Source organism: Vigna angularis, chromosome 1, assembly GCF_016808095.1.
Source record: "Vigna angularis cultivar LongXiaoDou No.4 chromosome 1, ASM1680809v1, whole genome shotgun sequence".
Lineage (NCBI taxonomy): Eukaryota > Viridiplantae > Streptophyta > Magnoliopsida > Fabales > Fabaceae > Vigna > Vigna angularis.
Window position 1 is genome coordinate 63,976,449 of NC_068970.1, and position 13,265 is coordinate 63,989,713.

The 13,265-nt window shown below is 26.5% G+C and overlaps 1 protein-coding gene across 2 annotated transcripts; it reads left to right on the forward strand.

Moving 5' to 3' along the window:
- Positions 1–1,021: 1,021 nt before the first annotated feature.
- LOC108323141 (transcription factor MYB62) lies at positions 1,022–4,253 on the forward strand. Of its 2 annotated transcripts, XM_052871438.1 has the most exons (4): positions 1,022–1,145; positions 2,825–2,993; positions 3,087–3,216; positions 3,478–4,253. In XM_052871438.1, the coding sequence occupies exons 2-4, from the start codon at positions 2,846–2,848 to the stop codon at positions 4,142–4,144; spliced, it is 945 nt and encodes a 314-aa protein (XP_052727398.1). In that variant the 5' UTR covers positions 1,022–1,145; positions 2,825–2,845; the 3' UTR covers positions 4,145–4,253. The 2 variants fall into 2 exon arrangements, with proteins under 2 accessions (XP_052727398.1, XP_017410995.1); XM_017555506.2 differs by lacking the exon at positions 1,022–1,145 and having other exon boundaries at positions 2,559–2,993.
- The last annotated feature ends 9,012 nt before the right edge of the window (positions 4,254–13,265 follow it).

The following is a 13,265-nucleotide window of genomic DNA, read 5'->3' on the forward strand; positions in this document are numbered from 1 at the left end:
GATTTTCGATTTATAATAAACTAAAGTTTTTATAACTTATGAAGACTTCAATTGTATTAAGTTTTTTTCTGAAATTTTTAGTATTTTTTAGACATAACTAAGTGTGAAATAATTTTTAAATTTAGGTGATATTAAAAATATGAACATGTAGATTAAAAATAATGATAATAATTAAAAGTTAATATTACATGGTTGAAGATAGAATATTTTGATTAATATAATAAAAATTATAAAACGTGGATAATATAACATAATATGATTAAAAAAAAACTAATAACCTAATCAACTTATTCAACAATCTCTTCCAAGATCTTCCTTCATTATACACATTCCTCTACCGGTGTCTTTTCAACAATCACAAATACTTATTCAACATCCTTATTTTTGGCAAAATTAACAGAATGATGAAGATAACAACCATAATAACAAATAAGAAGACCAAGAAGAAGAGACCTTTATGTGGCACTGGAGGTCACAGATAGATGAATTCAAACATGTTTATATTTTTAACACCACGTAAGTTTAAAAGTTATTCCACACTTGATTATGTTTAAAAAATATCAAAATATTTGGAAAAAAAATTTAATATAACTGAAGTAACTCTGATTTATTACAAATCTTTACGATTGTGTTTAAAGTGGAAGTCGTCGTGAGTTTTGACGATTTCCGTTTAAAAAGTTTACAAAGAATTTATGACAATTTCATATTTCAAAAATTTTATAAAGAAATGGCTAAGACCATAACAACTTCGTTTAAGAAGGTTTCGGATTAATGATAACTTACCTTAAGTCTAAAAAAAAATAACTATTATTTTTATCAATTACGGGATAAACTATTCCATTTTTTTAAATTTGCCAAAAATGCAGAAATCTAAATCATGTGCACAAGTCAAGGATAGCAGCAGTGAAAAATCGTAGCAAACTTTTCAATTTTCTCATGCAATTTTCATCATTTTTGTGGAGAAGAGGAATGAAAAATTAAGGACTAACGGGAACCACGTATTGAAGGCAAATCTTATAAACGAAGGCCGACATCATGCGACAGGTGACAACCAATAAACGTAGAAAGTGGTCCTGTTCTAAGATCTCTAGCAGGCTTTCCATGCCGCCCCTTATGATGCCAACACCAATTACCACACGTTTTGAGTAAGTTTATTATTAATCTTTCTTATGTTCGGTCAAGCACGTTTCTGTCACTGTTATTACGACCAATCAGCGATTACTTCATCTCATTTCAATGCCTTTCATCTCATATCATTTCTCATCACAATAATGGCTTCCTCAGATAAGGCTGCAGAAAGTGTTTCTCACATTGTAAATATCGATTCTGAAGTGAACCAGTTTTGCATATACATGTAATGTTATTCACGTTTGCCCTCTTGGCCTGTCTGTGTTTGATTCAGCAGATCAATCGTGTCAAAACTATAATTCTTCTTCTTGTTAAACTGTCAAATCCTGGATTAAACTGAAATAGATAAGCACCGGATGTAGATAGGATAACGATATTTTCACAACATTTTTTTTACAACATTTTAATATTACAATATTTTAATATTAATGTTATGTGATTGGTTCGTATTGTTATTTATTATTATTATTGACGGTGAATAATTTTGAACCAATCATAAATAATATTAAAATATTGTCAAATTATCGTTATTAACGTAAATACGATGTCCTTAAATTTTGAGTTTATTGTAAAGTGTATTTATATAATCTGTTTGTAATCTATAGATCGAAAAATCTTTCATTTATATTCTCAACAGTTACGTGAACAGGTAAAAGAAATATAGAAAGAAAGAAAAAATCAACTTTTAGTTCTTTTATGTGAGAAAATATTACCTTTTTTTTTCATTAGTTTTACCTTTTTTCAGTGTTTTTCAAACAGAAAACTTGTTGGGTTTTGAAGTTTTTTAACCGACATGCACTCAATCATTGAGTTCTTCTGAAGTCTTAACACGTTTTTCTTGTACTAACTCTACAGAGAAAAGAAATTAGCTAACTTTAATGTGTTTATTTCTCTCGTTTATTCCAAGCTTAGATCTTTAGTCGGCCATGGATTGTAAGTAATTTTATTTTCAAACGATTTTTAATCAGTAGACAAGAAGCACGTTTAGAGTGTACAAAGTTTAGTCATATCCAATCATGTTTGAACTCAGTAGGATTGATTGATGAAACTTGAGAACACAGAAAATCACTGACAAGTGAAAGGTGAATGTTGAAATCACTGCTGCAACACGAACCTCGATCCCACTGGCAATTAAATAACAAAGAATGCGACGTAACACTCATTTTCCATTCCTTTATACAATTGTGGGGACTTTTACATGGGAAGTTGAGTGGTAAATTTGGAATACGATTCATCTCAGTCTGTTCTTTGACTGAGAACAATTTAATGTAGCTAGTCCTAAGCTTGCAGCGTTAATCTCGTAGCTATATGTCTAGTGTGATTGCTATAGACCACAAATTGAAAATAAAAATAAAAATAAACTGTCGTTTTGTCAAGAAATAAAAGCAAGATGCCAAGCAATGAACCTATCCACCTTTCGATGTTTCCTGTGGCAAAGACTACGGAAGGTGAATGGAAGGTGTCGTAAGGAATTTAGAGCATGAGCATGCTCTTTCTTTTGGAAAAGTATTAAAGTGTATAGTAATTCACTTTGACCTGAATTCAACTCCCAAAATGGGATACAGACATACAGTGTATAGTGATAGTATATTATACACTATGCATCTTGCGTATAACAATTTGCTTTGTAATTCTGGTTTTTCCCTTGACCCTTTTAAAATCCTTCTGCATATATATGCTCACATAGTGTTTATAGTTTTAGTGGGTGAGAATAGCCATGTCTACTTCAAAGAGCGTCAGCAGTTCTAGCGAAGATGACAATGAACTTAGAAGAGGGCCCTGGACTCTTGAAGAGGATAATTTGCTCTCCCAATACATTTCTGATCACGGGGAAGGCCGATGGAACTTGCTGGCTAAACGTTCAGGTAACTTGATAACAGCATAATTAGAAGTTAAATGCATGAAAGAAACACCACCCTGCTATTTTTTATCAATTCCCTTTCCTTTATATGACACAGGATTAAAGAGAACTGGAAAAAGTTGCAGATTAAGGTGGCTAAATTATCTAAAACCAGATGTGAAACGAGGAAATTTAACCCCACAAGAGCAACTTTTAATTCTTGAACTCCACTCAAAGTGGGGAAACAGGTATCTATCTATCTTCTGTGTCTGATTCTTTAGCTTATGATTGCGGTTATGGTCATTATTTTATTGTGAAAAACTGTTCACAAATTTGTCAATGCAATCTCCCCTGCATTTGTGTTATGGTACAAAAAATCTAGTTGCGAAATTACAATCATAAATTTTTTTTAGAACTCGCCTCTAACAGTAGAAGCAAAGGAAATATTGCCACTATCAGATGCTTGTCTGCTACATTTATCTGGATTTCTATTTCTTTAATGACTGTAGGTGGTCAAAAATTGCACAGCATTTGCCCGGAAGAACAGACAATGAGATCAAGAACTATTGGAGAACAAGGATTCAGAAACAAGCCAGACATTTGAAAATTGAGACTGACAGCAGAGAATTTCAAGAGCTTGTAAGGCGTTTTTGGATGCCAAGATTGCTTCAGAAGGTAAAAGAGTCATCGTCTTCTTCGGCCATGTCGATTCAGAATCAGGCAATTCCTTTGGTTCTTGATGATGGTGTTTCTCAACAGTCAACTATTGGGACCATACCATGGCAGGGAGCTTGCGTGAGTATGAATGGAGGTAGTCCCACTTATATGGACCAACATGAGCAGAACTCAGACTCTGAACACAACAGTGGTTCATGCATCTCCTTTTCTGAGTCAGCAAATATGCCAAAAGTGTCTCATCATTTTGGACACACCATGGACCAATTCCATTCCCTAAGCAACAATGACTTTGGCACTTACTCATATGATCCTTATCATGTAAATGACAATGCATATGAGATGGAGACCTTCAAAGCAGCAACTGCAAAGGTGGCTCAGGATGTGCAATACCCAATTGCTGACTGTCAAACGGCAGGAACCGATTGGCTAAGCAACGATTTTGCATGTACCATGTGGAACATCGATGAACTGTGGCAGTTTAGCAAGTTACAAAAATAAGATTTTTAGGGTTTCTCATTTTTGGAATAACCCAAACACTGTCTTTGATGATGTTATTGTGGATTAGCTACCAAATTAATCAATTCAGAGATGGTGATTGTTTTCTGTACATCTGTCATGTCATGAATTCCTCTGTTTAGATGATAGTGCTTTCTAATTTGTATTCATTGAGATTGAATCCCTGATTAGAGAAAGGTCAATAGTCAATAGCTAGTGAAAACAAAATAGTTAATTAATGCTAAAAAAAATTCGTGAATATACAGAAGTAACCACTTTTAGGAACTTTGGTGTATTTTTAGTGGAAATCATTATTACATTTAAATGAGAGATGATCCATGATAGTGAGGATTAATCAGAGAAGAAAACAGAAAGCTTAAAATTACTACAAAAATTGTAATTCTTTTGGGAAAAAAAATGATGATCCTAGTTTTTAAAACAAATAGTGGTAAGAGTTCTTTTTGTTTGACAGAGAATGTGATTTTTTCTTTCTTCAATACTGATTTTGGAAAAGTAACTTCATGACAATCAAATTCATATATAGGAATGTTGTCTAATACATTTTGTAAATGTTACTGTATGTTAGTCTATACTCGTTACAAAAATCATTAACTATTATATTAATTATTATTTACTTAGTTTGTATGATCGAGAATAAATTCTATTTATTAATTGGCTGGAGATGAATCGTGATGGTAATTTTAGAGAAACTGTTTGAGCTTTTTTAAAGGTACATATTTTTATTTATATTGAATTTACGAAGTCTATAAACATGGAGGAAGAATTTTCAGATTCTTTGGTTGAAAAGTTTTGTTTTTTTAATTTATCATGATTTTTTAGATTAACAAATAATTTCTTAAAATCTTATATTAATAAGTAATTCATTCTTGATTTTATCCCATCCAGGGTAAGTAAAAATTGATTAAATTGATTCTTATACATGTAACATAAACTATCTAGTAAAAAAAATCTCACTGCCAATTCTCATTATTTGCAAAAAATAATTTGTCATAGTATCATTATATTTTAATTTGGTTAAAATAATTTAATTGGATCTTACAAAGTAAAAAGGGCCAAATTAAGAATTTATAAATAGCTAGTGTATGCACGGAATTCATTTAATAAGTTTTTATCACATATTTTACTTATAAATATCCGTATATACATTTTTTTTTGTCATATCTACATTGAATGACACTTTAGTTTCAAACGGATAAATTAATTACGGTTTTTTGTAATTTATTAAATTAATCAAGATGATAGAAAATTTAAATGTAAGTTGAAATTCAAAATTATTATGTTGTGATAAAAGGAACTTAGCAGTCTATAAAATAAAAACTTACAAAATTATTATTTTAATATTTTAAATTAAAATTAATGTCAATCTCTTGTAAATTTAAACCATATCTCATTATTTATAATGATAGATTATTATATTGCATTTGTGACTGGTGAATTTTCAATACTCAAATCCCCAAATTCCGTTAGTGTTACCGTCTTTACGACTGTGTATTTGAGAACTTGTCCAACGAAAGTGGCTTTGGTTCAGTGTCTTGAATTGTCAAATATGGTGATACATAAGTGTTCTTGGTTGTTCTAGATAACAACAAATTTGTCATAACGGAGTTACAAAATTTTCCATTTAAGGTATATTAAATAAGGGACTAAGGTAAGTTGGGTTTCACCCACGTGAAGCGACTTTATATATGAATTGATTTGCCTCCACTCACTATATATAATATGGAAAATATTAGTTTGCTTTTGCTCACTACGACTTAAATATAGTAAATTCACTTGAAATTTAAAATAATTATTTTAAAAATAAAAAATGTTATACTTCATATTTATATATTTAATAAAAAATAAATAAAATCTAAAGTTCCATAGTAAAAGGTAATATATTATTCACAATAAATTAAAATATTAATAATATTGAATGTATTGATCTCTAAAGTTTGATATATATCTAGGCAACTCAACATGTTGGTTGGTATATCTTTTGTCGAAGTATTATATAATCTTGAGGCTCGATTGATTTTGCATCTTCATTGTAATATTTGCGCCTACTAGATTCTTGTTTCGAATAATGAGAGTATCCACCAGTTTCTTCTGTCATATGTTGGGTTGACCTTCTTCGATTTATTTGAGTCTAGATCGGTCGGAGTTGGAGTGGCAAAATGTCCACGGATTCCTTATATTTTATGATGGGCCAATATGCATCGGTCTCCTTAAGCCCAACATTGAAGAGAGCTCCCACGTGAACCTCACCAAGTTGGCAGACTATGATCTTTGTTCCTTCGCGAACCTTAACGAGTTGGTGGGATGTGGTCTTGGCTCCTACGCAGACCTCATCGAGCTGGTTGTGCCTCTTCCGGGAATTGTAGGGCCCTCTTCCCAGGAGTTAGGTCGAGGTTGAAGAGATGATCTCTCATTCTCCAAGTTAGTCAGCCTTTGTTGAAGTTATTGGAGCTTGTGCAAGTTGGCTTGTTGTTGAGTGTGTATGGCCTCGAGTGATTTTGTATTGTTTGCATTGTTTGATGTGCTATTGTATGAGCATTTGCATTTGCTAGAGGAGGATCGTCACTTGGTTGACTTCCATCTCGTAAGAGATTTGGATAGACCTTCGGATGGTGACTATAGGAAGGTGAGATAAGGGAAACATTTTACCAAGACTCCACAATTGGCATCAAATGATCTTACGATAGCCAAAATTGAATCTCTTATTGTTCATGGAGGAATCCAAATGCAAAATCAATAAGAGAGTTTGTATTTTTATGAATATGATAAGTATGAATTATTATTAAGTAAGTATTCTTTAAATATTAGTTCAATATGAATTGTAGAATTATGTTATTACCTCGATTATATATTAATATAATAGTTAATAATAATATGATATCTCGTATAAATTGAAATATTAATTATGGTATATAATATTATAATAGACACAAGACGGTTAAAATAAAAACTTGATAAATATTGGTCTAGTTCTTTAGTCATCATTGTTTAACAAAAGTTAAAAAAATGTTTTATTTTGTTTTTTCTATTTTACTGTGTCATGTCTAAAATAATAAAAACTATAGATAACTAAAATGAAAATTAAAATATTAAAATTATAAAAAATAAAATCCAAACTATATAATTTATAGGAAACAAAAAATATAAAATTTATAATAAAGCTTCGATTAAAAGTGAACACATATTTTTTTATCACCGATTACAATTTTGTTTTGCATTTCATTCTGCCATATTTTTCTTATATGTCTTTTACATCTACCACTCTCTTTCTCTATACTTGTTTCCGTTTCTTCTTCTTTTCTTGTTAAAATAAATTTGATTTAACTTTATAAAAAATAAATAGTAAATTATGTCATATCCATATAATTGCTTATAAAGTTTGTTTCGAGATATAAATACATTATCTAATAAAGCTTAAAATTATGTCATTTCCATAACTACTCTTTTTGTCAAAGTTGTTGTTCTCATTCCAACCAATAAATACTGACACTCCTTGGCTTATAGGGAGAACTCGTGTTAAATATGCGAATACTGTCAAAAGTTGTGAAGAATGTGAAAACACGAGTGGCCAGTTAACTATATGAGTTAGACTAAATTTGTGAAAGATGATTTTGTTGACTCCACCAACCATAAAGATGGAGATATATATTCAAATTCCAGCCAGAAATATTCATTCCAAAGAAAATATTAAATTATTTCTAAAAACATATTTAATTTTTAAAAAAATTGAATAATCATATCATATGATAACAAACTTTATGATTTTTAAGAATTTAAATACATTTAATTTAGCTTATTTGTATTTTAATATTTCATTCGAATAAAACAATTCAATTTATCGATTTTTTTTTTTATTTAGAAAGAATATCTCAACGACCGCAAAATATCAAATCACTACTTCAACCTTTCAAGATATTTGCAAAAACTAATAATCACACTTTAACCTAAAATTTAGTTACAATTTAAAAAATTAAATATTAATTGGAAAAAATTCAATGAGTAACTATAATCTGTATTAATAACTTACATTATAATTGATATTGGTAAAAAATAAACCTGACTAATTTAAACTAAAATATTATTTGATAGTATAACTTAAACAATGATGTTCGATATTAATAAAATAAAGTGTCGATTTTGATACAAAAGTGTTTAAATAAGCCTACGCTGATTGTAATCACTAAATAATAATGATTAACTTTAATTTAAAAGAAACCTTTACTGATATTAATTGTAAAAACAATGTTGAGTTACATATTGGTGTTGATCGAGTTAACAAATTCAGGGAAGAGTGGACAAATGACGCAAGAAATCCAATCTAAATTCATATTATTTTAAGATTTTTCACAAATTTAAATTCATATATGTACTTTTTTAATTTTAAAATCAATCCATTTAATTTAATTTGGATAAATTTTATATTTGAACTATCTTTTGAATCAATTTTATATTTGAACTATCTTTTGAATCTTGAAAATAAAAAATAAAGGTGTGTGTCAAAGTCAATCTACATTGAGTAAGCCGGATAAAAAGTTGTACAAGTTGTTTAGATAAAAAATAATGTTGAATTGATTTCAATCAAAGGTCTAGTTAGTCACCCTCATTCAAAAATTGAGTCAATTAGTCTTGAGTTAATGGTTAAGTCGAATCGAATATTGAATTGATTCAATTTAGGTCAAGGTTAAATCGAGACGAATTGGATCGAAAATTGAGCAAAGTTGATCTAAACGGAAGATCGAGTCAAATAAACTGAACCTAAATCAACACATATCAAACTAGGTTCAATTCGAGTTAAATTAGTTTGATACATGCCTAATAGCTTAATAAACAAAATTAAATATTCAAAATGAAATTAATAAAAACAAATTTAATAAATATAGATTATATATTCAATCTATATTGAATATTTATAAATTCAATTATGTCCACCATTAATATTAATATGAACTAAAATCAAAATGATAATATCTAAATTCAAAATGGATTTAGAGAAAATATAAACAAAATATAAATGAATTTAAGAAATGGTAATGTGAGATTTTTTTCCAAATTCATATTTTTTTAAATGGAATTTAAAATTCTTTAATTTAAAGTGATTAAGCTACTCTATTAATTCTTAAATTCAATTACTTTTTTAAACTTTGTTTATATAAGTAACATATTTTATAATAAAGTATTTAATTTTAAAAATAAATTATATTTTAAAAAATTATTGTTTTTTTTGGTAAAATAATAGATAAATTGAGGAAATATAAAAGTCAAAAGTGAACTTAAATCTTTTAATTTACAACAACTTATACGTATAATATTTAAAGAAAAAAATTACTTTCGTATAAATCATTAACTTTTAAAATATTATCAATTAATTTTAAAATAAAAAAATATGTTTAGCATTAATCAAGATAATTATTAATGTTGACAAAAAATTCTTAATTAACATTTGAGAAACTTGGCATTAATGCATATAAATCATAATCTTGAAAATGACAATTAATAAATATTTATAATAGGCTTTAACTTGATTTTTTTTTATAAATATATCATTAGGTTTTTTAATATTTTAGATTTGTCAAATTGAGTTTTTATTGAGATTGCTTTTAACAAGTTTGTCTATTGAATAATTATTACTCCAGTAAATTAAAATATTAGAACTATTTAACTTGTAAATTATGCATTATCGTTAACAAATTATATGTTTGTCCAACAAATTTGCATCATTATGCAGGTTAATTTCTATTAGTAGTGTACCCCTAACCTATTTGTCTAAGCTTTTAAATTATCTTCCCTTGAAATATGTATACTTTTACTTATCAAACAACCTCAAACAAATGAAATAATATTAAATATATAACAAATTCACAAACCATCAGGAAAGACAACTCAATATTACATTTATCAATCAATTTTAACAAGACACTTCGTACATGAAATTCATTATTCTAAACATATTTCACACATCAAATTCATCACAAATCAATATTACGTAACTCGCAATTCATTATCTTATTTAGTGAAGAAAACACAATTATCTCAAATATTTTAGAGTTATAATTTTTACAAGATGTTATAACTACTTACACAAATATCATATTTGAGTATATTATTACGATCGCAACTAAACAAAAGTTTACTTTACATGCATGTATTTTAGAATCACGTATATCTTAAAATGCTAAACTAACTAAAAAATAGAGTAAAAAATGAACTTACTATATATTTGAAATTTTGATCGATAAAAATGTAGATTTCTTTATCATAATTTTATTGATGGTCTTTAATCGACAAACAAATGATAAATTCAAAAAATTAAGAAAACATCAAAAGTTCTATAAAATAAATTTAAAAAAAATGATCGCTTTTATAAACTAAACTCAATTAACACTAAATTTTTTTATAAATTTTTTTATAAATAAAATAATTGAATGTCATTGTTAAAATTAACATTACTATTAAATTATTTTTTAGGCCTTAAAAAAAAATAAGAATAGGAAACTGTTAAACAACCTTTATTCCTTATCTTTGAAATAAATAAATAAAATTAAAAGAACTATTATAACCTTCAACTTGCTTGGAGCATAAAAGCATAGTGAAGAGGAGGAGAAAGAAAATAAAATCAGGGGTGAACAAATAGAACTGAACTGCACTATTAAAATTTATACTGAATTAAAAACTAATTTGTTTAAACTGATCTGTAAAACAATTCAAACAAACTGAACCGAACTATTTTTTGTTTTATTAAACTGGATTGAACTGAACTATACTAAATTGTACTAAACTACAATATAGACTAAACAGAACTACTAACTATACTAATGTTAAATTGAATTGTACTAATTTTAACACTGCCCTAGTTTTTATTAAGCACTTTTCTTCAAACTTTTCCACTTTCTTGAACTGACACAAACACATACAACTGTAATTATAAAAGTTTATTACAAAAAGATTAATTATTTAAATTTTTTAAATGGTAGCCGTCTGATACCCTGAAACAACGCGATAATTATATTAAATAAATTATTAAAGTAACTTTTTAATTGAAATTGAGAAGTATAACAATGCATGTTCTTGAAGTTTTTAACCGATGGGTCCATTAAATAAAAAATATTTAAATTTTACTTAAAAAATATTATGATTTTATAAATATTTTTTATTTAACATTTTTTTCTTTAAATATTTTTGAAGATTTCGTTTATTTGATTCTAAATGAGAGTTTTTTAGAAAATTTATTATCTGCTATAATATAAAAAAACATACTAAAAATTTATTTTATTTTATTCATAAGTGTCTTACAAATTAATTTTTTAATTATTTGATATTATTATTATTTATTTTATTTATATTTATTTTATTATTATATGTGTATGGAAATTATTTTATTTTTTATTTATTTTATTTTATTTTATTTTTTATTTTTTTATTTTGTCATTAATATTATTTTACTTTTATATTATTTTTTAATTTTTTCTTTATATTTTTTTGTTTGATATGTGTATATAATTTATTTTATTTTTTTATTTACTTATTTTATTTTAAAATAATTTTTTATTTATATTTATTTTGTTGCCTCATAAAATTGTTTTATTAATCAACTATTTATTATTTATATTTTATTATGTAAAATTTAAACTAATATTTATTAATTATTATAATATAATAAAAGATGATACTAGAAACTCTTAACAAACGTTTGTTAATTATTTTGTCATTTGATATTTTTATAATATTAATTATTTTTTCTATATTACTATTTTTTTATGATATTTCATTATATAGTCATTTAATAAAATTTAACGTTAAAAAATATATTTTATTTTTAGTCTGTAAAATACTATCATTTAAAAATAATAATATTGATATTTATTTTAAAGTTAGTTGATTTTTAAAATAAATAATTATTTTAGTGTGTGCGCTTACACATTTTAATATCATTAAAAGTTTTTTTAACATATTTTTTCATATTTAATAATATGTTAAAGAATATAATATATTTAAAGTATTATTTTTTTATATAGTCTATTTTCTTTTATGATTTCTATTACTTAATCATTTAATAAAATAAAATTAAAAAAAATATATTTTACTTTTATTTCTTAAAATAATATTATTTAAAAAGTAATATATGTTTATTGATAAAAAAAATATAAAAATTTTTGATTAAAAAATTTTGTCTTAAAAAATTCATTATTAATTTTTTATGTGAACGATTTCTTTTATTAATATTTTATTATTAAATAACGTTTTCTTGACAAGATGAAACAGATGAACGAAAACTAGAAAAGAAGAAAGAGTAGATACAGTTCTCGTAGTTAACTGAATTGGAAATGTTATAAGTTCAGTTTTTAAAAACTAAACCATAAAATAGTATACTAAACATAGTATACTAAACTTTTTAGTAAAAGTGGATCAGTTTTTTTAGTATAATATAGTATAATTAACTATAATGCAGATAAGTTATTTTTGTCCAACCCTGACTAAAATACATACATGAAAAAATATAATCAAATCTGCACGAGCTTACAAATAAACAGGCTTAAATTGCTATGCAAATCCGCAGTCCAAAGTCATTTGACAATTTCTTTCTCTACCCCTATAATTACAGCCAACACTCCTATATACTTTTGTATTTGATCCAGTGGGATTGCAGTTGGGTTTTTTCCATCACTTGGAAACATTCTCATTCCACATATAACAAAGGTTGGATTTTGATTTTATAAGACTCCTAATTTAATTTTGCATTTGCTTAGAAAAATATAGTAGTTTGTTCTCTAAAATAATACACTAACTTTTAATTTCAAATAAAACACATGTTTTCTTTTTTAACACATTTTTAATATCAATAGTTTTCTTCTGCATAATTATTACTTTTTTATTCAAATAAAGTGCACAAGATTTTAAAATAATACTTTATTTGTATCTCATATCTTCCTCTCACTGCACTCTCACCTTAATTTTCCCATCTAACCAACAGCTCGTACATCTTACATCTTAAAATCTGGACCACAGAAGAAAAAAAAATCTTTATTTTTTTTTCATTGGCCATTGTTATGTGGAGAGAAAGCTGCAACTTGGTGCATTTCCCTTAACAATATTCAGTACTTTTTAGAAC